This window comes from Augochlora pura, chromosome 3, assembly GCF_028453695.1.
Source record: "Augochlora pura isolate Apur16 chromosome 3, APUR_v2.2.1, whole genome shotgun sequence".
NCBI lineage: Eukaryota > Metazoa > Arthropoda > Insecta > Hymenoptera > Halictidae > Augochlora > Augochlora pura.
In genome coordinates this window covers 21,816,477-21,842,344 of record NC_135774.1, presented here as the reverse complement: position 1 = coordinate 21,842,344, position 25,868 = coordinate 21,816,477, and the positions used below count along the sequence as shown (strand labels likewise).

The 25,868-nt window shown below is 36.1% G+C and overlaps 4 protein-coding genes across 4 annotated transcripts; 3 read left to right on the top strand and 1 right to left on the bottom strand.

Annotated features, from left to right (window-relative positions):
* Positions 1-864: 864 nt before the first annotated feature.
* LOC144468005 (uncharacterized) lies at positions 865-1,622 on the top strand. The gene is made up of 3 exons (XM_078177085.1): positions 865-937; positions 999-1,397; positions 1,520-1,622. The coding sequence occupies exons 1-3, from the start codon at positions 866-868 to the stop codon at positions 1,565-1,567; spliced, it is 519 nt and encodes a 172-aa protein (XP_078033211.1). The 5' UTR covers position 865; the 3' UTR covers positions 1,568-1,622.
* Positions 1,623-2,443: 821 nt separating this feature from the next.
* Positions 2,444-4,537, bottom strand: LOC144478919 (uncharacterized). Its single transcript, XM_078197295.1, has one exon. The coding sequence runs from the start codon at positions 4,502-4,504 to the stop codon at positions 3,077-3,079; it is 1,428 nt and encodes a 475-aa protein (XP_078053421.1). The 5' UTR covers positions 4,505-4,537; the 3' UTR covers positions 2,444-3,076.
* A 1,494-nt stretch (positions 4,538-6,031) lies between these two features.
* Positions 6,032-6,776, top strand: LOC144467706 (uncharacterized; the record flags this gene model as incomplete). Its single annotated transcript, XM_078176621.1, has 1 exon — positions 6,032-6,776. A coding segment is annotated over one exon (495 nt), but the record flags the coding sequence as incomplete, so codon positions are not given.
* Positions 6,777-8,251: 1,475 nt separating this feature from the next.
* LOC144467859 (uncharacterized) lies at positions 8,252-24,872 on the top strand. Its single transcript, XM_078176839.1, has 6 exons — positions 8,252-8,266; positions 18,119-20,008; positions 21,455-21,787; positions 22,266-22,499; positions 23,069-23,542; positions 24,242-24,872. Exons 1-6 carry the CDS (start codon positions 8,252-8,254, stop codon positions 24,260-24,262), a joined length of 2,967 nt encoding a protein of 988 aa, XP_078032965.1. The 3' UTR covers positions 24,263-24,872.
* Positions 24,873-25,868: the final 996 nt, after the last annotated feature.

Genomic DNA, 25,868 nt, shown 5'->3' with positions numbered 1-25,868 from the left:
ATTTATTCAACCTGATCTTTTTTGAAAACGAAGCCTTATTTGTTATATTGACAGTTTAGAAGTAATAGTTTCGAAAGTGAAAGCGAAGACTTGGTAATTAACGTTTTTAAATTAGGACCAACATCTTTAAGTAATTTCGATGAAATACGTTGTTTAAATTGCTGAATTTACAAAAACTTGTATTGTTCAATCGTTATAGAAAAGACCGCTCTCATGCACGAATGCTCAAATTATAGTTCCTAGAAACATTGAGGTGTTCACAAAGTTAAGAAACTTGGGAAAAATGTCCGTTAATGTTTATAAGCAATCAAAGATCTATTAGAATACCATTGTCCAGCTTTCCACTGTCCTGTCGGGTCACCTCAATGCGCAGATTTATAAACACAAAGTTTAGTCAACGATCAACTATCTTCGAAATCGCTCGACAATTGATCGCGATTTCTTTACAAAATTCGCCTACTTTTGGTATGAGACCAAAATTATTCCGTTCGAAAAACTCATTTGCAAAGCAACGATTATTTCATATTCTTCCTTTGATAAATATAATAATGGTTTAAATTCCGCTTTTTTTGTCGTAAAGTGTTGTTGTCGTAGAATCGTTTGAGTGATTAAGTAAGTAAGGCAGAATGTGTTAAACTAAAATAATCAAATTGGCATACAAAGACACAATGGTAAGAAATATTTGTTCCTATAACGCCCGCTGATCTTTTCGATCTCGAATAAAATTTAGATTACGCGATTATATTGCAACGTAAATTAATTCTTAAATTAATTTTCTTTGCAATCCCCGAACTAGGAGAAACAAGAGTCACTGCTGGACATACTGCTTGTAGATGGATGCAAATACTTGCATATGATTGATGAGATGTATCAGAGGAACAGAGAGAGTTTTCCAGACTTCCAGAAAATGTTAATAAAAATTAATTGTTTGTCTCGAGTAGGTTGATGATTAATTACTCTGTCTATCTGTTTCATCAATTTCCAATTAATTTATTCAGATCCGGATACTGCTAAATGAATGTATGGCGATACTGAAGGAAGTGAAAACGGTAAATATCGAAGAATTACTAGCATCGGGTGAATTTCATGAATTGTATGATGAAGGCATTGCTATTCAAAATGAGTTAGTTGATTCCGTGGATTCACTTATAATTGATCATAAAATCACAATCAAGCACCTAGAATTGAATTTGATGGAGAACCTAGACTACTATGGTAAACAGATAGAGATACAGACGAAGCTGTGCAGTCTTTTACAATATTATTGTGCAAATACAACTGCATTCCTCAAGAAAAACACGACTGTTAAAAATTGTTTTAAGAAAGATGCACGATTGGTCAATCGATTTAAAGGGAAGTGCAAAAAATTAAAAAAGATCCTGTATCATATTAATGAGGTATTTTCGATTTAGTAAATTAATCTCAGAATAATAAAATATTAAACAAAATTTTAAAAAATTCAATTTGCAGCCTATTGAATTGTACGCCTCTAATTCTCTTATTTTCTTTCTTCATGTAGAGACGAGAATTCTTATGGGGAATCTATAATTCTGGCGTGAGTCCTTAAAAGAAGGTAGAAACGAAAGAGACGAGAATGGGCGGAGAAATATTTATACACTGTTATAAAGCAAAGAATTGATTTATTTTGTTGTGTAAATTTGTTATTTATGTGAATTCGGTTTAGGTATATTTTTTCATCTTGTTTTTGTTGTATACCCCATTCCAACTATTGCTTACCACAGTTGTTTAACGTTTTGCCGCCTGGTGGCACCACAGTGGGTAACGTGGTATGATAAACGCGATATTTTGTGGTAAAAATTGGAAACAATTTTTTTTACAATATTTTTTTTTTAATAATACAATTCTATTAATTAAATGTTCGATAACTTACCTGATCGATAACCCTTCGTTTGAAAATTAAATATTATTTTAATATATTCTTTTTAGTAGTATATTACGTAACTTATAAAAAATGTATAGTATATAATAAAACCGGCATTGAAAAACACATAACTATCATATAATACATCATCATTAATAACAATAAACTCTATTATAGATATAATATGTTTATTGAATTGGTTTCTTGAGTGGAGGAGATAATAAAACTAAAATCTTAAGAGATAATTATCCTTAATAATACCATTTTACAACTTCATGAAGAAGATTCATTTTTTAAACATTTTTTCAAACATCTTTTCTAATGATTCTGGAGACGTTTGGCAAGATTAATGGATATGATCAATGTTGCAACTAATAAAAATTCAACCACGAGAAATGCATTCCAATTCTTTGGACACATTTCACTATGTAACATTTTCTAGAAAAAAAAATATATTTTCAGTACTTCATCGGTTATATTAAGCAAAAAAATATCTCCGAAGAAAATTAACAATAGACTGGAAAAATAGACACTGCAAGTTTCAAAATGAGCTCAGATACATTTATGAACGACTTTTTATTACGAAATTATAACAGATTACATACAGACAATTTCTGACAAATCGGAAAAGTGTTAAAATACTTATTGGAAATTTAATCAAATCAGCTTGCTGTTGCGTGATGAACAAGTAACGATAGCATCCTTTAATTAGTCCACATTTCAAGTAATTCATTAATTGAACATACATTTATTGCTCGTAAGTACATATACAATCACATTTCCAGACGAATATACCCCATAAGACATACACAATTTCATTGTCAATACATTTAAAACAGAAGACACACACATGCGCTCTTTAGATTTTCCATTGAAATACGGATGCCCTGTTCGTGAGACCTTTATTCATCCGTCGCAAATTCGCTCTGTATTTGCAACAATCTTAACCACTTAGCTGCGTCGATATATTTTGAAGATAAATTTTGTTACGCGTTTTATCGACTTCACTTAATGTAGTCTTTATGGCAATTGTTTTACGATTAGTCTAAAATGTGCGAAATTTATGAATATATTACCGCAAGCACTTTGACATTAATCGTAGGAGAAGTATTTTTATTATAACATGTAAAATTGCCATTTCCTCAAGACGCGTATACACGTCGTACGCAGCTAAAAGGTTAATTTCTATTTCATTTAGTCTGATGTACAAATGTAACTAGAAGGTAGCACACACTCTTGAGTGGCAGGGTTGAATATCAAATTATCTGGACACGACAGAGTTCGATTTATGACGATATCTTGGTAAGAATAGTGTACCTGATATGTTTTACATGCAGTGCCCGGAAGTAGAAATTTCCCAATGCTTGTTGGTGTTGCGGCCTTACTTGTCGGTGTTGTCGCGGTACTTGTTGGCGTTGTTGCTGTACTTGTCGGCGTTGTCGCTGTACTTGTTGGCGTTGTTGCCGTACTTGTGGGCGTTGTTGCCGTACTTGTGGGCGTTGTTACTGTACTTGTTGGCGTTGTTGCTGTACTTGTGGGCGTTGTTGCTGTACTTGTTGGCGTTGTTGCTGTACTTGCCGGCGTTGTCGCTGTACTTGTTGGCGTTGTTGCTGTGCTTGTTGGCGTTGTTGCTGTACTTGCCGGCGTTGTCGCTGTACTTGTCGGCGTTGTCGCTGTACTTGTTGGCGTTGTTGCCGTACTTGTGGGCGTTGACGCTGTACTTGTGGGCGTTGTTGCTGTACTTGTTGGCGTTGTTGCCGTACTTGTGGGCGTTGACGCCGTACTTGTGGGCGTTGTTGCTGTACTTGTTGGCGTTGTCGCTGTACTTGTTGGCGTTGTTGCTGTACTTGTCGGTGTCGTCGCCGTACTTGTCGGTGTTGTCGCCGTACTTGTCGGTGTTGTCGCCGTACTTGTTGGCGTTGTTGCTGTACTTGTTGGTGTCGTCGCCGTACTTGTCGGCGTTGTCGCTGTACTCGTCGGTGTCGTCGCCGTACTAGTGGGCGTTGTCGCCGTACTTGTCGATGTAGACGCCGTACTTGTCGGTGTTGACGCCGTACTTGTCGGTGTTGACGCCGTACTTGTCGATGTAGACGCCGTACTTGTCGGTGTTGACGCCGTACTTGTCGTTGTTGTCGTCGTACTTGATGTTGTCGTCGAATCAGCTGTACACGTGTAAGCGGCTGACGGTGAAACACACGTTTCGGTTCCAGGGTTGAATATCAAATTGTTTGGACATGTTAAAACACGTTTTATGAAAATACCCTGATAAGCATAGCAGACCCGATACATCTTACAGTTGGTGTCCCTAAGTAAAAATCTTCCGCTTCTTGGGCACTCAGTCGTAGGTGTTGGAGTTGTTGGCGCCGGCGTTTGTGTGCAAGTGTACCCGGTCGTGCAAAAACCCATAGTAGGATCGAAAAGAGTTGACGCAGCACACGTTAAGTTATACGGTAGCAATGTTATGCCGTTGAAGATGCACGCATAGTAATTTTTGCACGTTCCATCGACGATCTCATAGTAGCCTTTCGTTCGGCAGGGTTGAACAGAAGCGACTCGTTGAACACTTGCCGACTGAAGGATTGCTGCAACGAGACAAGCGTACACTCCAAAAAATGGCTTCATGTTTTCCAGTGCGTATCCTCTTAGAAACTGATAACGAAGACATCGTCGTTACCTTGGTTGATGTAGCGAATATATGGATGTGTATCATTGGGTCACTAGTGTAGTGGGATATTTGTTGATAAATTCGTTAAATTATTGTCAAATATACGATCAACGTACGCGAGATAAACGTAAAACACTGTGGTAAGAAGATTTAATATCGGGGCTACAGTAATCTGTGGTTCCCAGAAACGATTAAATTGCAAAAAGAAAGATGACTTAAGGTTAGCTGATATGGGTTCTCTGTATCATTAATTCTTATATTTCTTATGTAAGGTAGAGCGGATTAAGTGTTAATACCAGATTGTCCCCGAAGCCATTGCAAATGCAATAAAATTACTTTTTAAGCAAAATGTATTTTCATTGAAGTCGCTCGACGTTTACACTTACTCTTTTCGCATCGGTTTGTTTTCCTTAGCTATGCGGTATTTCAAAAAATTTGATTTGGAAACAATGTTCTGTTTGATGACATTTTTTCAAACATCAAAAAATTAATATGCCATTCCGTTTAAGAAAATTAGGGTGGCTTCTCCTCCATCATTACAGTTCTCTGCATTAAAAAATGTTAAATCTTCCCTATGTTTTAATGTTTACAATGTTGCAAAATTTATTTACCGAATCGGGACAAAATTGTTGATTAATCGTATCGTTAGTGGTACAACGCACAATTACAGGGATTGTTTAGTTTTTGAATTCCAGTTTCATGGAACACAATATTTCCTACCCTGGCATTGAAGTCTCTAAATATGTATCATGTTCCGCTTGTAGGTCGTCTCGCATTAATGCAGATGCATGCGTAATATATTTAATGAAGCAAAATTCGACAAGTTAAAATGTATAATACTTGGTGCAATTTCAACCAAATCTCGGCTTCTAAGCAGTGTTTGTAACATATGTTGAATGTTTCCCTTATATAAAAAAATATATTTACAAAATTAATTTCTACGTATTCCAATATGTCGTAAAAAATTCTATAAAAACGCATATTCTACAAATTTTAACTTACGATTTACTGGTATCTGATGTTTATGGGATTGCCTCTCCAGGATTGCCACCGAAATTAACATTTTCAATTTACAACATATTATTTCAAATATTACATAGCTAAGGAGCTACGACGAGAATAAACTTGTTGAATGAGAATAAATTTATTGCATTTGAGGCTGTTCTGTAACAATTAGGTACTGACACTTTACCGACATTTCCTTATATAAGAAATACATATACATAGAAATAGAAACTAATGCTTCAATGTATCCATACCAATTAAACGTAAAATTTCTTTTTCTTTTTTGGCCATTAAATAACTACAGATTATTCTACCTCTGATACTTAATCTTCCTGTGGCAGCGTTTCCTGTTCGGCTAGAGTATGTTAATCCTATATTTGAAAAGAATTTAACGAATTCATCGACAAATATCCCACTACACATTTACGACTTCGCGATGTGCATATATATATTCGCTACACCGACCAAGGTAACGATAAAATCCTTGTTATCAGTTTCTGAGACGACACGTACTGGAAAATATGAAGCCATCTTTAGGACTGTACGCTTGTCTTATTCTTGCTATCGTACCATTAGCAGTGTTTCAACTAGTGCAATCTAGTCAACCCTGCGCGGCGGAAGGCAGCTACGAGATTGTCGACGGAACGTGCCAAAACTATTATATGTGCATCTTCAATGGCGTGATATTGCAACCGTACAATCTCACGTGTGCTTCACCGAGTCTTTTCGATCCAACGGCGGGTTTATGCATGACGGGGTACGTTTGCGAACAACCGGTTACGGACAACCCGTCGCAGTGTACAACCAACGGACGATTTCTGATTCCGGGTACCGGATGTAAGTCGTATCGCTTTTGCTATATCTACCCGGGTGCCGTCATAAATCGTACTCTGACATGCCCGAACAGTTTGATATTCAATCCTGGAACCCAAAAGTGTGTGCTAAATTCTACTTACACTTGCGTATCACCTTAAATTAAATAGAAATCAAGTTTGTCTCGAATACAGAGCGAATTTGCGACGGAAGAATGAAGACTCGCGAACACAGCATCCGGATTCTAGTGGAAAATCTATAATATACATATAGCGCATGTGTGTTGTCCTCTGTTACAAATGTATTGACTTTATAATTGTGTATGTTTTATGGGGTCTATTCGTCTGGAAAGACGATGGTGTATGTACTTATGAACAATAAATTGAAATAATAAGTTTCTTGAAATGTAAATCAATTAAAGGATACTATTGTTATTTGTTCATACAATGGTATAGTAGTTCCAAGAAGTGTATTGTTACACTTTCTCGATTCTCTCGAAATTGTTTGTACGTAATCTGTTATAATTTCGTAACAAAAAGTCGTTCATAATTATACCGAAGCTAATTTCAAAGTCTTCTACTTTTCCAATCCATCGTTAATTTTCTTCAAAGATATTTTTACTTGATAAAGCTGACGGAGAACTGAAAACTTGTCTTTTCTAGAAAATGTTACATACTTTCGAAAAATTGAATTCTGTTTGTTATAAAATAGTCTATACGAAATTGAATTCTGCATAAAGATCTCTACTATAGCTAATGTGAAAACATGTTTGTGTCGATTGATTACAATTACTAATAATGAACATTATTGAATTTCCATGAGAATTATATGTTGATTATCATTAGTGAGCAATCAATGAATAATTCAAATAATTTAAGGAAATCAACGAATAACTTAAATGATCGAAGAAAACATGTGTATTGTTCGTAACTGACGTCGGTAATCCTTTATTATAAAACAATTACTATGTGTGTTTATAATTTATCCAAAAGCTTGTTACGTATATCAATAATTTTAACAAAAGATAAATAAATCATTCATTACATCCTCACGGTTTATAGATTAATGACAAGAGACTACCAAATCTAATAATGATTACTGATTTTATTTCAGGAACGATTAATTTATAAATTATTAAAGATTGCCGAATATAATCACTCAACAATAGTTCATTGATTAACGATAACAATCGTAATTACAAAAGTAATGAGAAAATAAAAAAATTCTTGTCTAACTTTGGATTAGGTAAGTCAGTTTGACGTTTCTCTGAAGGAACTTTGAACGTAATCGGTAAACTACCCTCGAAACCGAAAATGTCATGAGAATTCTAGGTAGGAGAACTTTCATAGAAGTGAGCCACGTGTGGGAGATCGCGTTAGGTAGGTAGAAAAGGAGTTCGATTCTTGGAGAGGAAGAGAAAGGACATGGTGATAGAGAAAGAGGGAAAGCGGGAAGGAAGCAAAGAAGGAGCAAATGTATATAAGCGAGTCGCATGGAAGACGCTCCGATGGACTCTCTCTTTGACCCTAGTGAAGTGTGCACCTTTCTTTCCGTTTTTTCTTCTTTCTCCTTCCTCTCCGAGGTTCCTTCTACACGGTTCTCGGCGCGGCATCCTTGTGCTTCAACCTTCAACCTGCCGTGAATACGCGACAGCTTCCGTTCAGCGGCTCGGTCTCGATTCGACGCTATCAAAATGGAACGTTGAATTCGTCTCAAGGATTGGCGCCTTCTAACCCCCTTCGTTTCTAACGAGCTCGACGAGCCGCGCGCAACCCCCGTGAATTTTGTATACAGTTTTTGGATCGGTCGAAAGTGTGATTCCCGCTCGAACGTTGTTTCCAGTGATATGTTCCTGAAGGAAAGTACCTGATAAAGCCGGATAAAAGATGGATGTGCCTCGAGTGAGTATAGGATGAAATTCTAAAACACGTGAGACGAGAAAAGTAAAGTGATCCACGCTATTACATACATTCGCCACGTTGATTTCTATATTTTTAAAGACTCGTCGATCCTTCGGTTTCGATTTATTTCGTTATTTAGTAGACTACGAATTATAATGCGTCTATGACAGAAACGAATAGGAGAAATGCACAGTTGTGAATTCATTACACAAGTTTGAAAGTATACTCCTAGTACATTTGATTTAATACTATTATTAAGCATTAAGCAATTATTAGACTTGTAGTATAATATCACGATTAATATAACATGGGCATATTATGTACTATAATTGTTTGTAGCATAAGTGCTAAAAACCATCAATTTATAGATTAGGGTTACCATTGTTAGACGATGCTAATGCAATCTAGAATTAAATTCAACAATGTAAATTCAACGTTTCTTTCGGTAATGTTTCCGGCTAACGAGTTTTCCTAAAATATAAACATTTTATGAACGCTGACAATTCTTCAAAAATGCGTTCTTCTAAACAATTTTTTTGTACATAAAATTTACCTTAGATAAACTAATGCTCTACTTCTTCCCTTGTTTATTGCCATACGACAGTTTATCTCGACAGTATATTTATATAGAGAATATTGTTACTATTATTCGATATCGTTAAAAATTGACACTCGTACATTGGTTAAGTTTTTATATATATTTGCGCATTCTGATTATGACAATAGTATCGTCTCTATATTGCTAAATCGCGAAGTTACCAGTTCCGAAAGAAATCAGTTTTTACTCTGTTCAACGTATCGTTAACATAATGGGAACGCGTGCAGTCATTTTTATTTACTAATCTGATCGAGAGTCTCGACTTCACGCATGTGCTTCATTGACTTCGCGTATCCTGCATCGTGCGACGGGGTTGGAAGTAGACGTTCGACTTTTCAACCATACAGCGTACGCGTGGCGAAAGCTAAGCCGACAATGATTAACTGCTGCTTCCAAATAACTGAATTTGTATAGAACTTTCCCAATACAAAAAGAATAACGGGAGTTTACCTTAATTTATATTTATAACATAGTATGAAATAATAAATTTATAATATATAATATTGACTAAATGACAGCATTATTTTACAATATATAATATATTATTCTTATTTTAGTAACAAACCAAACTAAACGTTTCAGTGAAATGTTTCGTGTCAATTTTAACAAAATATCTGTACACGTTTATTGCGTAAAATGATTTCAATATCGAAATTTTTATATTTATATTTTCATATTCAAGTTTTATTCATGTTTATACGAAAAATGATTTGGTTCTGCTGTTTTCGTATGGAAGTAAAACATTAAAGTAGGCCGGGTAATATAAATTATAAAGCATCGTGAGGTTGATTAGGGAGTTAGCAGGTACGACCGTGGTACACGCAGCGAATCGCTTATTTCCTGTAAAAGTGTTTACGGCGGAATTACAGCAAGGGGAGGCTGCTGATTTGCTATGCGGACCGTATAAAGCGAAAGTAAAACGTCACGAATTCGATGTCCGCGAACGTTCGACGAAATACCCAAAAATACTACTTCCGGAAATGTGACCAGCCTGTTCGAGTAACAGGATAAATATATTTCACCGTCACCAAATTCTCTGTTTAAATAGGCATTCTATGCATAGAAATTACATCGTTAGCGTTCCCTCATGGAAACTTCAATTATAGTTTTCGCGATTTAGATGCAATATGTAAGTGGTATTAAAAAAGCGACGAGAAATAAGAAAATGGGATCAACAGTTCCCAGTTGCACAAAGATACGAGAAAATATTTTTAATAAATATTTGTACGAACTAAGAAGCGTCACTTTGTTACTAAAATTTTCAAAAAACAGTCCAGCAGCTATATTTTTCATAGTTTTTATAATTTCTTTTCACCCGTCTTCAAGTAAAAAGTTCGCTTATCCCATTAAGAACTACAATTTATATAATACATATCAAGTGATCGCTATTTTTATTACAAAATTTCCCCTATCAATTTCTATCAAATTATTACTCATAATATTACATTGCCCAGCAGTTTAAATAATTTGATTGTCCCGCTAAGAAATCATGGCGACATTTTACCTTTGCTCGCAAATCACAAGTATTTAACGATCCAATTCGCGTAAACTGACGTTGAACAGAGATCTCGCTAGTTTATTACGATTTTAGCAGAGGTATAAACAAATTAAAACGCTTGCGACCTATTGTACACTTCGACGCATTGAATACCCTGCCTCCGGGCGCATTATAAATCTCCGGTCTTATTTTCACTCCGAGTAATCATTAGAAGCAATAAATCAAGAAGCTGTTTAAGATTCGACTGCAATAAGCGAAACTAAACGGCGAAATTTTCTATTCAAAGTGGAAAACGAAGAAGAAGAAGAAAAAGAAGAAGACGAATTAATTTCAAGGCATATCCGTTTTCAAAAGTTGTCGAAAGTCCAGACCGATCTGTACACTCCGTGAATTACCAATCGCGCATTGTCCGACAAGGACGACATGTAGGATGCGAAGAAAACACATGCTCAGCGCTTTCGAATGATCCTCGTCGTTTGGCATAGTGCCAACAGAGGAGCGAAACTCTTCCGTCTACGACCTAAATCTGTCGCTTTCCGTTTGCACGTTTCTTAACCTTATCATACTGTCAATACAAATTTCCTTCGAACATGCTCAGGCGGTTATGCCCTTATTTAATCAGCAATAACGTAATTCTCGTTAAGCCACACGCATCAATTGATCGCGAGCTCGATTACCGAGTGACACGGATCGTTCCGGAAGTCCTGAAGCTTCTGATCGCTTCACATCGATCACGATTAATCAAATCATAATATGATTCAATCATAAAAAATCATAAAAAATCATAAAAAATCAATTACAGAAAAATAAAATCCATATCGATTCCTCGTAGGAATTTGTAGCTAGTTATTCTTTACCAGCACACAGGCGTTCAGAGCCAGTGACAATAAAGCTACGAACAGTGTATATTATTTATAATAATATATATTTATATAGAATATATTTAACATATGAATATAATATATGATATGTTCATAAGTGACAATTTAATAGTGCTCGATAGAAAGTTTTATAACGCGGTCACGTTTGATTCTTATTCTGAAATATTTCGCACTAGAAGTAATAAGCCGTAATTAAAATTTCACTTTACAAACTGCTTAAACAAATTTCTTTTCGAACGATTGGACATTCGCGTCAGTAATCGGTCTATATTGATTTCGAGATCTAATTAGAAAGGATTTAGATTCGGATACCGATTATTGGAACTTTTTTTTTTAATAGGCTTTTAGCTTTACACCGATGTTTAATACTAACGTTTTAAAAAGTCAACTCGCACGATCCGTTCTCTTTTCTTTCTCTTACTTGTTCGTTCTTAACGTTCTGTAATTGAGTTCTCTACTTAGGTAGTTTCGTTAAAACCGTTAGAAGTAAGATTTTAACCTTTTAGTTGGCTGTTTTCACAGGATTCCCAGCAAACAGAATCTTCCTGTTGGAAAGTTCGTTTGTCGCCGTAATTGCCTCACCGGAAAGTGATACAGAACTCTTATCGATCGTGACAACGCAATAATAAGTCAATATTCAGTGTTCCATTATTTGAAGCAGAACTATCGTTTCCAACGAAGTTAGGCCGAATAATTATAATAAACTTTTTGCGCTTGGAATGCGTCCAGCTTATGATGAATTACGGAATGTTCCACTAAATTCCAAAAAAAATTCAATATTTTACCGAGGTATCGTTTATTAATAAGTAATTTTAAAATTCGATGATATATTACCAAAAGGATGATAATTTTAAATATATTTTCCAAAGCTACGTTGTTCGTTTCAAAATTTTAATTTGATTAAAATTAAATGATATTTATTTATCAAAGGTAGTTGAAAACGTTGGTGATGGTCAAGAGTTTCTAATAACCTGATTTGAAAAATTTTCTGTTGGTTTATTACCTCATTAGAGTGTCAATTATTCCATGTATAGTAGAAATACAAATGATCATCTATTTAATAATGTAATTCTTATTTCGCATTATTGTACGTATAGGTGAGAAACATGAAAAAGGTTCTGTTCGACATGACTCGTATCATTGCCATCATTAGCGAGCAGTTTAATAGCAACGGCCATCTATGATCTCTACAATATTCAACGTGACCATGCATTTAACTTTGTTGGCCTAACGGTATTAGGGTTTCATACGGTTTATTCGTAAAAAGAAAGTTTGATTGTTTTATAATCTACGATAGTCTTACTTCTTAATCTACTCTAATTTATGCTAATTCTTATTTATTCTTATTTATTATTAACGTCAAATTTATTATTAACGTGGTATTAAATATGTTAACTGCGAACTATTAAACGTTCCATTTTCAAAATATATCGTTTCGTACATTCTAATATTTTTAACCAACAAGGAACAATAATATATGTAACGTTACTGCAAAATAAATCGAAAGATGTTTATACAAGTGAGTAGTGACAAACAATATTAAATCCAACGAATATTTTTCGTGAAAAAGTGTACCACACGTTTGCTACCCTTTCCACTCTTTGCAACGACCTCCTAAAACTTGATGTACCACTTCTTTTTTTACTTGATTTATATTATGGTATTTGGTTAATTATTATATATATAATATTAAAATAATTAAAAAAATTTTTTAGAAAAATCTGTCTTCGGTTTCTTACATTACGTACGACGTAAATGCAGTTTGCAAGAAAAGCTATGATAAATTACGATAATATAGGCTACAAGCTTCAAAATGAGTATGTATAGGTTAATTGTAGGATAATTCTTTTTTCACAAAATTATAATTGTTCAAATATCGGTAATTTTTTAAAATTAAGTTACACTCCGATACTCTCGCCAGCCGTCGAAGATATTGCTATTGTAAAGACTATGCTATGGTAAATATTCTTTCGCTGTCTTTACATTCATATATTTCATTTTTGCCATAAACGTCTAAAATCCACGGTTTGCTCGTTAATTTTAAAAATCTAAAAATCTGTTTTACTCAAATACTATAATGACAATACTGCATTATTATTTTTTAATAATGATCATTATGCGAAATATAAATTGCCTGCATCAGTTGCCAAAAATAGAAGTGTCATCTATACTTCGTTAACCTTCAAATTTTGATTCGACGAGAAAAATCCGAATTTTCGATCGTCTGAATTCCAGCGAGAGAGAGATTCGTTGGTATTTGTTGGGAGATTTTTAGCAGCCGACGGAAAACGTTCTTAATAAGTGACGACATTTTATTTTCAATTCGAGTTAACCGAGCGGAAGAAAATTGCATTCTCATTATTGGCATTGGTTAGCCTCCGCATTCAATCCGGCACATGTGCGTTGCTCTCGCGTAGTCGCGCACGAACACCTCGAACACGCGCGCATTACACAGATTACATGCAACCGCATATTACATCTTCTCACTATAGGTCGACTCTCGTAATACCCACAGCCTACTTACCTACATTATCCCTGCTACGTGAGTGTCTCTCTCTCTCTCTCTCTCTCTCTCTACACACTTGCTTGTTGCCCTGTGTGAACCACCTACTCTTCAATGAAAAAGAAATCCATATGAAACGTAATTGTCGCGCTAGTTCACGGTAACTTCGGGCAAAATCGAACGCGGCGGAAAATAATAATGACGAATAAATCGACAGTAATTCGACAGAAATCAAAAATGATATTTTCATTCCATGAAAATAAATTTCTGAAAAAAACCCTATTCTTGATTTTCCCAAATCGCGTTCAGCGAAATCTTTACATGTGTTTTTTCTCAATGGTTAATTAATTATATATAATTTCTACAATCGCGTATCATTTATTATATTAATTTGTTTTCATTAGCAAGATTTATTTATTAATTTTACTGTTTTCCTAATGTTGAAAGAAATGTTGCCAAGCCTGTCGTTTATATTAATAAGCACTAATTCTTTATGTGTGAATGCAATAAATTTTGGAGAACAGTTTTGTCAGCAGAATACTTTTACAATCAATAAGTAGTCTGGGTCGTTAATGGCGAAGGAAGCCTGTTAAAGAAGAACCGATTAGCACCGTCTATATTGAAGTCATGTCCTAGAACTTCGCATTGACGAGGAACAAAGTTGTCCGTTATTACCTTAATCTTTAATAGATGATGCAACGTGATACTTTTATTAGAAGATTTCACGTTTAATTACGTCTTGGAGGCGTACCAAGGCTTGAACATTTTTTTATAAAAAATTTCCGATTCGGTGTTCGACGCGAAGATAGCTATGGAAGAGCGAGGCTTCTCGTTCCGACTTAACGACCGGCTGTTTTGACTTGTATAATCTTATCGTCCGACTGCAGTTTAAACCGTAGGATCATGGTGAAATTGCGCAAAATTGTTTATCTCGATCCTGCTTGTCTGGTGTACACACACCATTTAACTAATTGCAACGCTCGTAATTCTGTGAAACCGCTTTAAGTACGCGACGCGTTTCATTGCGATAATTCACTTTTTCTTGATGTTTGGGAAATGATACACTTTAAACCGATTCTCACAGAAATCCTCGGATAACCTGAGAAATAACGCAGTTGAAATTAGAAAGTATAAAATTCAAGCGAACAATTTGATTTCAGAGATCCGCAGTGCAAAAGAAAAAATGACGATCGATTTGTTAATCAGAAGTATTTTCTTACGAAATATTTTATATAAATCTTGAAGGATCACCTTATTATTATAAATTTCCCTTCGTCTATAATGGTCGTTAATGAGTTTTTCATTGCGTACCCATTGGAATCTATAAATTCAATGATAATAAAATAAAGAAACAAATTAAAATAATTAATACTTCGTTTACCGGGAATTTATCAATAGAATTTTCAATGACTGAACTGAACGGAGCACCACAGTTTTCTGTTGAATAATAGTTTTTTAAAAGACATGTTAAGTTACATTAATTAAAAAAATTGTTTGCACTACGAATGAAACTGTTATCACTTTCGGGGAATACTTTTAAAGAAATTTTCTACCGTTCTTGATCTTCGATTTTTGAAATGAAATAGCACGCGAATCATGAACGAATCAGTAACCGCGGCTCAATTACGATAGTTCTAACGACCTATAAAGAATATGCTCGCCGGCTAATCATTAATCCGATCACGGAAGTGCGAGACACGTTAACTTTGACGTTAGTAGGTTTAAAAGTGATATGAGGTGACTCGTACATTTTTTTTCTTTTTTTACGTTCGTTCACTTTCTTATGCAGTTCCGGTTCTGTCGGCAAGGTACGGCGACTCGCGTGCATACTCTCGTTCTCTCTCACACATCTGCATATTTTCCTACGGACGTAAAATAGCACGTGGAGTACCGCGGGAACACCATTGAATTCGTGACCTGTGAGAAACTCGTAAGCCGGTAGAGTTGGTCGCGCAGATCTTCACTGCGCTTGATTTTATACCGTTCTTGCTCCCCTTTCACTGCCTAGTCCTCGTCCTTTCCAATCATTTTATTGAAAATCCCCGTTTCGTTTAAACCTGGTAATATTTTACGAACGATGTTCCAAAACGAGAGCGAAACGTTTTAAATTCGTTTGACGAAGTTTGATAAAGTTTCGGAAAGAAATTGTAAGAATTTTGAAAAGCCTTGTAAACAACAACTTGAAAAGGGAAGATGAAATAAGAAATGAAATTGTTGTTTAATTAAAATATTAAGAAAACTATCTTACCAGTTGTTCGGTGTTAAGAGGGTTAAGCAAAGCTCTTTCGTTGAAAAGTCCACCCTTAAGAGATTCCTGTCTGGCTCCATCGAATAATGTCTCGAAAGAAAATCATTGTTACACCGTTGTTTACGATTGTTATTCTTCTGAAAACTGTTTCCTGTTATTGAATAATTATCCGAGATATTGTAATTGATCCTTTTATATGCGATTGAGAAAGTCAGTGTAAGTCAAACTGGGTTAATGATTGAAAATTTCGTGAAATAATGTCACAGTTTTCTCAAAGGATTCGTTCAAATAATTATTTCAAATAATATTTCGATTGGCGTTATGTCGTTAATGACCTCAGACATGGAAATAATTACGAAATTAAACAAACGTGTTTTAATTATTTTGATTCGAAGAAATACTTTGCATTAACAATCGTTCGAATAAAGGTATTGAATAAAAATAAACTATGAGAAGACAAAACAAGCTGAAAGAATTTAATCGACATGAATATTAAAGTGAGATAATAGGATGCATTGAAATTCTATGCTGTCGCAATAGAACTACTTTTCCTATTTCTTCTCCTCAATTCCATAACTATGCTGTAAAAAATAGTAAAACGTTTTATTGTCAAAATAAAACTTCAAGATAAAATCAAAACTATATTAAGTTTTATTGTCAAAAAGTTTATCGTCAAAATTATTTTTTCCTCGAATTTCTACATCAATTTCGTACGCTCACTTGACATGATTTTCATTTAGAATGAAATGTTTATTACAGTATCCCTGCGTGTATTTAGTGCAATTTAGTTACCGCGGTGTTACGGCGTGTTATATTATCGAGGTCGGCATAAATAAATTAATAAAAATATTTGGAGATAATTCTTCCTGGTATGTAATTAGTATGACAATTAGTATAATTGTTTGCTTTAAGTGAAACTGTTGGTTTGTTCTAGAATAACACAAAACAATTACCTATGTATGTTTCACAGGAAGTGATCCACTTTTGGATCCCATCTTGGGTTCACGTTTCACGCTTATCGATTTCAAGCGACGAGCGTGCAATCTTTCTAACACATTTTATTATGTCGCGTCGCGATGTGCAACAGAAGTTAATTTTTGCGATTAGTTTCGTATCCTAAACGTTTCGATATATATCTCGCTCCTGACAATTTTTTTGCTCGCTTAATTCGCATTTTCTAGCTTAAAAAATTGTTTGTTTCGATGCAATAACGTTTAAAATTACTTAATCCACACTCGCGGTAAACTAGACAAGTAGTTGCTTCTTTCTGACAGCAAAAAACATCGGCGCGTTCGGTTTTCATTTATTTTTGACAACGTTGCAGGCGAGCAAAAAATCTGAGAAAAATTGAGTACACGAGCCGTGATAGTACTTTATCAGAAAAATTAATATAAAAATAGTTAATATTTTAGTTTTCGAGAAATCTTCAATTTTCCGATTATTTTTTGGTTTTTCATTTTTGATAATCACAGCTTGCAACTGAAAAGTCTGAAAAAATTCTATAACATGCGGCTTGGTGTCCGAAATAAGCCAGATTTTTTTCAAGATTTTAGAAAGCCGCTAAAGGGGGAGAAATGTCGGAAAACTGCGAAATCTAATTTACTCTGTAACTACACTCACGGACAGGTTACAGGATTAAAATTTTGCACAGACGAGTTTTTATTGGTCAGCTATCGAACGGTATATGACTCACTGAAAAACCTTTTAGGGCAGATAAATATAAAATTCTATGAAATTCCGGAATTACAAAAGCAGCACAGATAGGAAGTGGAATACAATTTGTTTTGACGACGTAATTTTAATAAAAATTAATTGCACAGACTTAACGAAGTTTTCGAGTTCGGACTCGATCAAGATGACAAAAGAAGGTTTCTTTTTTATTATTTTAAAATAATAAAAGATTGAGTCGTAAAAATTTTCGTTTCCATTTTGATTTTATTTATCTTATTAATCGCGAAAGGTATTTAATATTTAAAAATTTATATAATAATATTGAAACTTGTAAGATACGGGGTTTCTTTTCTCTTTATTACGCTATTGGGACCCTTCATGGGTTGTTATTGCTATTCATTTAAAATTACAAAATTTCGTATGCACCAATCTAATAACATACCGCGGTTACAGGTTCTCTTAGCATTCCTATTACTGGTCCTCGTACGCGGGACATCGTCGACCGTGAAAAATGATCGAGGAGCGGCCTTCAACGGCCGAGGACCCGTCAGACTAAGTCGAAGGATCGCGTTGAACGAATATCTCGTGCCGCCACCGCCGCCAAGACAGCATCCATTTCGGTCAGGGAGGTTAGCTAATCTTCAACCAGCGGAACCACCCGGTTACTTTTCGAAATTGATGAATTGGTTGAGTCCGTTCAGCTTCGGCTCTCCTGGATCCATGCCGTTGAAACCACCCTCCTATCACGAACCCTCTTTTCCTCCGCCACCTCAAGGTCATGCTACACCGTTCAATTTGCACGCCGGAGGAGCTCCGCATCCACCACCATTGTCGCCGCATCCTCCGGCCGGGCCACCCTCCGACTTACCTCTGTATCCACCCCTTAATCCACCACCCAGTCATCCTGGTCCAGTCTTCGCGCCTCCTCTGAACACGCATCCCGTTCTGCCTCTGAGTTCTCCTCCCGGCCAGCCCGCGCCGCTCTACAAACCTCCGTCGCCCGCCTTGCACGAGCCGAGGCATTATCTTCCTCCTCAGCAACCGAAAGGGAAGTCCTGCAACCCTTGCAACAAGGTTCCCTGGATACCGATGCAAGGTGGCGAGCATCAACCGAACCAATACCCAGCGGCGCCGCCACCCTCGAACGGCTATCTTCCTCCCAACAAGCACGAAAGCCACGACGCTCACTACGCTGCGTCCCACGACATCCGAGTGCCGGACTTTTCTCACGTGCAGGTCCAACAAAACGGACAAACGGGCACGATAGCTCCGGTTTCGAATCCGTTGTTGCAGCCGAACCCGGTACCGCCGCTTTACAGCGCGGAACATTTCGGCCAGCCTCCGCGGAATCGTCCGGTCGAAGGTTTCGGTCTCGAACCGCCACCCGCGCCTTTACCATCCTCGGTCCTCGGAGGACACTTCAACAACATCGGCAACCACGATCAGGCGTCCAGCGGGACGCAGATAAATCAAGATCACGCGAACCTCGCGCCGCAGAGCCACGGGACAGGGATCAATAACGGGCTGAACGAGCACGCGGCGTCGTTCGGCGTGTCCGACCTCGACAATCAGTCCGTAATCTATGGGACACCTGTGGATCAGGAGTACCCCGAGCCGCTGAACCACGGAGCTTCGTTTCATGGTAACCCGATCGAGAGCTTCGGTTCGTCCGACGTCGAAGAGAACCATGGGTTCTCTAGTCAGAACGGGGATGCCTATCGGGAACCGTTCGAGTCGAACTCCGGTCACGATGCTGGCGCGCATTTTTTGAACCCGAGTTTGGGTCCGAGCAGCTTCGGCAGCGATCATTTCGGCAACCAGGCTAACGGCAACTTAAACTACCAATACACGGACGATTTGTCGCCTAGCAGCAGCGTGGTCGAAGACTCCCGCACGAACGCGTCCACGAAAAACGAGTCGATATACGTCGAGCAATCGCCGTTGCTGGACCTGACGGTGGAGAGCGAGAGCCACGGTGGAGCACCGTGGCAATCGCAGATTACGACCGACAGCAACACACTTGAGCCGACCACCACTTATAATTTCGACGCTGTCAACACGTTCCTCGACAACTCGTCGAGCTTCGATGGTCTGATAGATTTTTATCCTTCGTCGAATCATCAGAACGTTGACGTTTTCGTACAGTCGACGCCGTCGACGTTCGGTCACGCCGGAAGCGACGAGGAACGATATACCGAGACGGCGACCGTCCGTTCACAGTTCACGAACCAGCAAACAATTGTCAATCAAGAAGCTCCGAATCTCGAGCAACAGGTTAGGCCGGATTTGAGGGATACGAACGAGACGGGTCAGAAACAGCAGAACACAAAGCGGAATAAACAAGTAAGTCCGATGTCGTTAATTTCTGTTATTTTCCTAAAGCAATAGTTTCATATATTAGGTTTTGGTGCATGTGAAATGTCAGATGTTTGAGCGAATATATGAAATTGTATAACTTTTCTCAAAAGTTGTTGATTTAATAAAAATATGCCCCGTTTGCTTTATTACACCTTTTTCAACGGGATTTCAATACAGAAATACCTGTCTTAAACAAATTCTGATCTTTAGAATTAATAAAATCTAATATGGATTATTTCATACTGTCTTCATTTATATACTATTTAGCCCGTAAAAATTGTCCTAAATGTTTAAAATAGTGAAAGTCGAAGGGAGAAAGATCTATATTTTTATAAAATTTTATATTATACTTTATTTAATTTCGCAATTGTTTTGTACGACGTATGCGTAGGTTTTATGGGCTAAACAGTGTGTAAATGGAGACAGTCTGAAAAATTCCATACTATAGTTTATTGATCTGAAAAATCAGAATTTCTTGAAGACAAACATCCATGAATTAAACTCGCGTTAGTAAAAGTGTATTGAAACAAATGGAGCACATTTCGATTAAATCAATTGCTTTTGAAAAAAGATACGCAGTTTTATATACTCACCTATTATATACAACCTAATATATTTTATATTATATATCATTGTCATATATGTATATATCATTGACCCAATATATTTTATATTGTACACGAAATCTTGTGATATTTGTTAGTAACAAGAAAAATTGATCAACATATATAACGATCGGTCAATAAAAATATCAATTTCTAATCTTTAGTCAATTGTTATATCGTTGTTTGTGACGATTTATGTTCTATAGTTGTTCCCAGGAGAATCTTAAAAGCAGAGATCGTTAATTAAAAACATTATAAAATGGATTGCTGCTAAATATACATGTTATTAAACCTTCAGAATTCATATTCTTGTCGTAGCAGAGATTATTAACCCTTAGCACTCGAGTGGCGACCCTGCGGCGCCATTCAAATTGTTGTAACACATTCCACAATTATTTTTATAGATATCACCAAAGGTTAGATTGAAATATTTGCTGAAAGTGTAATTGTCATACGAGAGTCACGAGACTCGATTTCATATGCGTAGAATGAATTTCGTTACATAAAATAGAAATGCTAGAAGCCAGAGAAATCATTTTAGATTTGCAGTTGAAATGTCTTTGAGTGCAAAGGGTTAATCGATTCGAAATGTTTTCTGCGATGAAAACGAATTCAAATCCGTGAGGTTTAGGTCGGCGCTGACAAAATTTCGCTGGCAGCGAACCAACGAACCCGGTTTCTGCGACAGTCACGCCAGTGACATTTCATAAATTTCATTGGCAACGCGCGCGTATCGTCGTGTTGGTAATTGCGGTTCTTGCGTACAAGAGTCCCGAGTTCAGCGGACGGGAAATGCGTTCTTTATTACGAAATAATGTTGTTTTAGGTGCAAGTCATAATACCGTACACGTCAGATTATACGCCAATACCGTTCCAACAATCTTCCGGGGATTGGAGCACGAAAAATAATCGCGAGAGGACACAGCCGAGGAAAGTTCCGCTATTCAGCGATACGAATATTAATAATTATCTTCAACAAGAATCGAGAAACGATGTTCGACTGATCAATCAATTGGAAGCGAAATTCAGCGTCAATGATTCACACGATACGAACGTAAGAGCGTTGCAAGCGAGGCTTAACGATACGAGAACCATAAAAGCGAACAGTTCTATCGACGTTCGGAGGCTGCAGAAGAACATTGACAATTGGACGATACAGGTAAGATTCAATTTGTTTAATCATTCTGATGCTCTTAAACCTTGGTAATATGCTATACAATTTTTACTATTATTATTATTATTTTCGAAATATCATTTATTTAATATATTGTAGAAAAGTTTCCTATTATACCTTGGATAACTGTAATTGTCTTAGTGTGTTAATTAAATACATAAGTTTACTATCGAAGGAATAATAAAGTAAACGAATTATCTTATTAAAAGGTAATAAAATGAGATGCAATATATTATAATATAAAGTGAAATAAAAGATATCCGAATGAAATTTTAAATAAAGTATTACGCGAGAAAGTAATCCGATATTTATATTACGAGTGTTTCAGAATATATCCGATTATATTCCGTGTCTACAATAATTGTTATTATTGAATTGCTACTCGCTGCGAAATAATACAGTACACATTCCCAAAAGAAAAAAGAAAATGTGATCTGGGAGTAACGTAAAATTTATTATTCAGGAATACTCGAAACCAACAACGTCCAGTACTATCGTACCGAGTTCATCGCGTCCTTATCTCCTGCCGTCTAAGAAAATCCCGACAGAGTACTTGACGACAACCGAGCCCGGCGACCACACGAACGAATCGAAAGAAACCAGGGAGAGCGTGAAGTCGTTTTCATTGACCGGTTTTAGCTTCAACGAAGTGGATCACGAAGGTTCATCCAGCAATCATATCGAAACAGTTCAATCGGTAATATTCTTTCAATTGTTGTAAACTGTCGATTTAATCGATGTGAAATGTGACACGAGAACTGTAACAACAATTATAAGAAATCAATACTAGTTTAACCCCTTGCCGTACCATTTTCTTTGCAATTACTATGGTTAGAATTTTCTTGATCGCACTAATTTCATAGAAGAAAAAGGAATTTCGTCTATTCGAATGTTTATATATTGCTGCGAGAGAATAAAATGTGATTCTCAGTTAAAGGACCGGATGAACATTAATATCTAACAGCTTATTATTAGAAACCTCCATCGCGAGTCTGGCTCGTTAAAGTACGGTAAGGGGTTGAAGAAGTTACACTGGAAGTTTAAAATATTTATTTTATATCGAATTCTTCTATCGCAATTTTATTATTTACTCGTTGAATTCTATCATTTATATAAATGCGTGAAACAATGAAATATTAAAAAATCACAACGCGTATAATAGTAACGTACGATTGTTAGTTAAATATCAGGAAAAAAGGATAAAGCAATGTTCAGGCAGAAAGTTGAACTATTATAAATAATAATAAAATTAATTTTATTTCGTAGCCGGTACAAGCCGTTCGAGTGGAAACATCGAAATCGTCGTCCAGCGATTCGGAGAGCACGAGTAAAGCTGCAACGGAAACGGATCAAACTTGGGGCGGATATTCTGTGACGACGTCGTCGGTGAACAAAGAAAAAATTTACGTGGTGACGCCGCAGTCGGTCCCGGCGACGTCTTCGAAGACGAATTACGAGAAACAGAAACGGGAGAACTTCGAGAAAACGAATCAATTGAACGGGAACAATTTGAAGAACAGCAACGACAGCACGGACGAGTTCGACGCGATCGAGAAAGCTTACCAGGTGCTCCCGCAAGCGGTGAACAATTTAGCAGTCGCCTCCACTGGGAAGGAGGAGATTCCTTTATGGGGGATCATGGAGCACGACGAATTCGCCACCCTGAATTTAGAAGGAGGCGATGATAAAGCGGCTGACGATGTCGTGGACGGACCCGTGCTTTATGCTGGACACTCGAAGGTAGAAAGATAGAGAAAGTAATCGAAAGTTTTTTCATAACAAAAATTAACCCTTTGCATTCGAGTGGCGACTCGGTAGCGCCATTGAAATCGTTGCGGCACAAAAATTATTTTTATAGATATCATCGTAGCTTAGATCTAAAAAAATTGTTTATCAAGAATGAATTTTGTTATATAAAATGGAAATATCAGAAGCCAGGAAAATTATTTTAAATTTCCAGTTAAAATGGCTTCGAGTTGCAAAGGGTTAATCACTTTATTTACCGGAAGCTGTATGTGGAAGGAGCACAATCATTTTTAGTTAAACGATAACTTTAAAACCAATCGTTGTTATTAACGATACTTTAATTCTTGATTTTAATATTACTAATTCGAATACATAATTTGTTGAATTACGGATAAAATTGTTAACGCTTTCGGACAATGTTTTAAGAAATTCTCAACTGTTGATTTGTGCAATTTAAATAGCGTATTTATTTATTTATTTATTTATTGACGGGTAAACGAAATCGTTCAAATAAGAAATACACATTACAGTGACAGTTTAGACTAAAATAACATGAATGTTTATTGAAGATTTGTGCACGAAAGAGTAACTATCGTAATGGACGTAAATGTGTATTCGATTTTAATATCACTTTGATATTGAAGCAATTTCTTGTCAAATAACTGAGTGATGTCAAATGAATATTGTTTACAGGTTTCGCGAGCTAAGCGATGATAAGAGGATACTATCGCGAAGTATGTGAGAGTTAGGAACAATACTAAATAACTGCCAATAATTAGTGAACTTCTAACTTTACAAAACATACGTATTCCTGTTACTTTAACGATACCGTATAATAATATATACGTACGAAATAATTATCGACGGTCGAGCGTAAGCACGGAACTTTGCAAATGGCCAGTGAGTATTTATACTATCATTACGTTTAAGTCGTTTGTAAAATAATAGATAATTTTGTAAAAAGACTCGAACAATGTTAAGTCTTCGACGAAAGTAAGTACTTCAAATGTTTTTTTTTTTCTCTACAAGAGCAACCATTTTAATTCTATAACCATGGAATACTGCACGAACTCTGCTATGGACAATATCTTTACATTTATACAGACAGTATTTAACTTTGGTGCTTTGTAAATATATACATTATAAATATATTTATATATTATACGATGATTAAGATACGATTAGTACGATAAGCGTGAGTTCATCGTAAGCGTAATTATTAGTACGCTAAAGTGTAAATTTTCTAGTTAATACTGTATTATATTAGAAGATTGATTGGCAACCGTTTGTCCAAGTTATGAAACGTTAAATAAACGATACGGTATTAATTACGAAACTTATTACCATTTCCGATACGAACACGATCCTGTCGATAATTTAGAAATAAGAGACACGTGCGTGTGAATATTTAAAAATATTTAAAAATACTTGAGAATATTTAAATATATATATATTTAAATATAATATTTAAATAATTATTTGAAAATATTTGAAAAATATTTGAAAATATTTGAAAAATATTTGAAAAATATTTGAAAAATATTTGAAAAATATTTAAAAATACTTGATAATATTTAAAAATATTTGAAAATATTTGAAAAATATTTAAAATATATCAAATTGTCTATTTGTCCAAGAGTGTGTCAAGTTTCTCGATGCATGAACGTTTACGCGCTCCCAGCGACTTTCCTTCGCTTTGCTAGATTTTCACCGAAAAAGGAAAAAATGAAACAAAACCTTACGCTTTTCCTTATCCCTCACTTTCGATGATTTCACGTAATTGGTAACCGGCCAAACGGCTTCGGCCATTTATATTCAGACGGCAGGCGTCGCTGCACATTCATACGTATAGAGCGCGCCGAAAGATTGACAATGTTTCGTGACTTTCCCGATTATACGGTGAAAGGAGATCATATTCCGGTTCACGTTGCCCCATCGATTGAAAAGCGCAGACACCTTACCATAACTTCGTGACTGAAATTTAAGAAGACGCGACTCTCTAATTTCCTTACAGTTTAAAGCGCCGTAATGGCGCCGTCGAGACAAGAACAAAGTCAACTTTGACATTTCCGATGAACGAGTTGTCCGTCAGAGAATCGCTCGTTGAATCGAAAGAAGGTTATATTCGCGGCGATGATTCTAGCGAAAATGTAATACCGTTTGGTTAAGATGCAGATTTCTTGTCTTCATTATAACACTTAATATATGCTTGACCTAACATGACGAAAGCTTCAAATAGAATAAATCAAGTTATTTAATTTATAAATTATTTCTTGAATGATTGCATAAAGTTGCGTTTAAATCTAGTATTTATAAATTA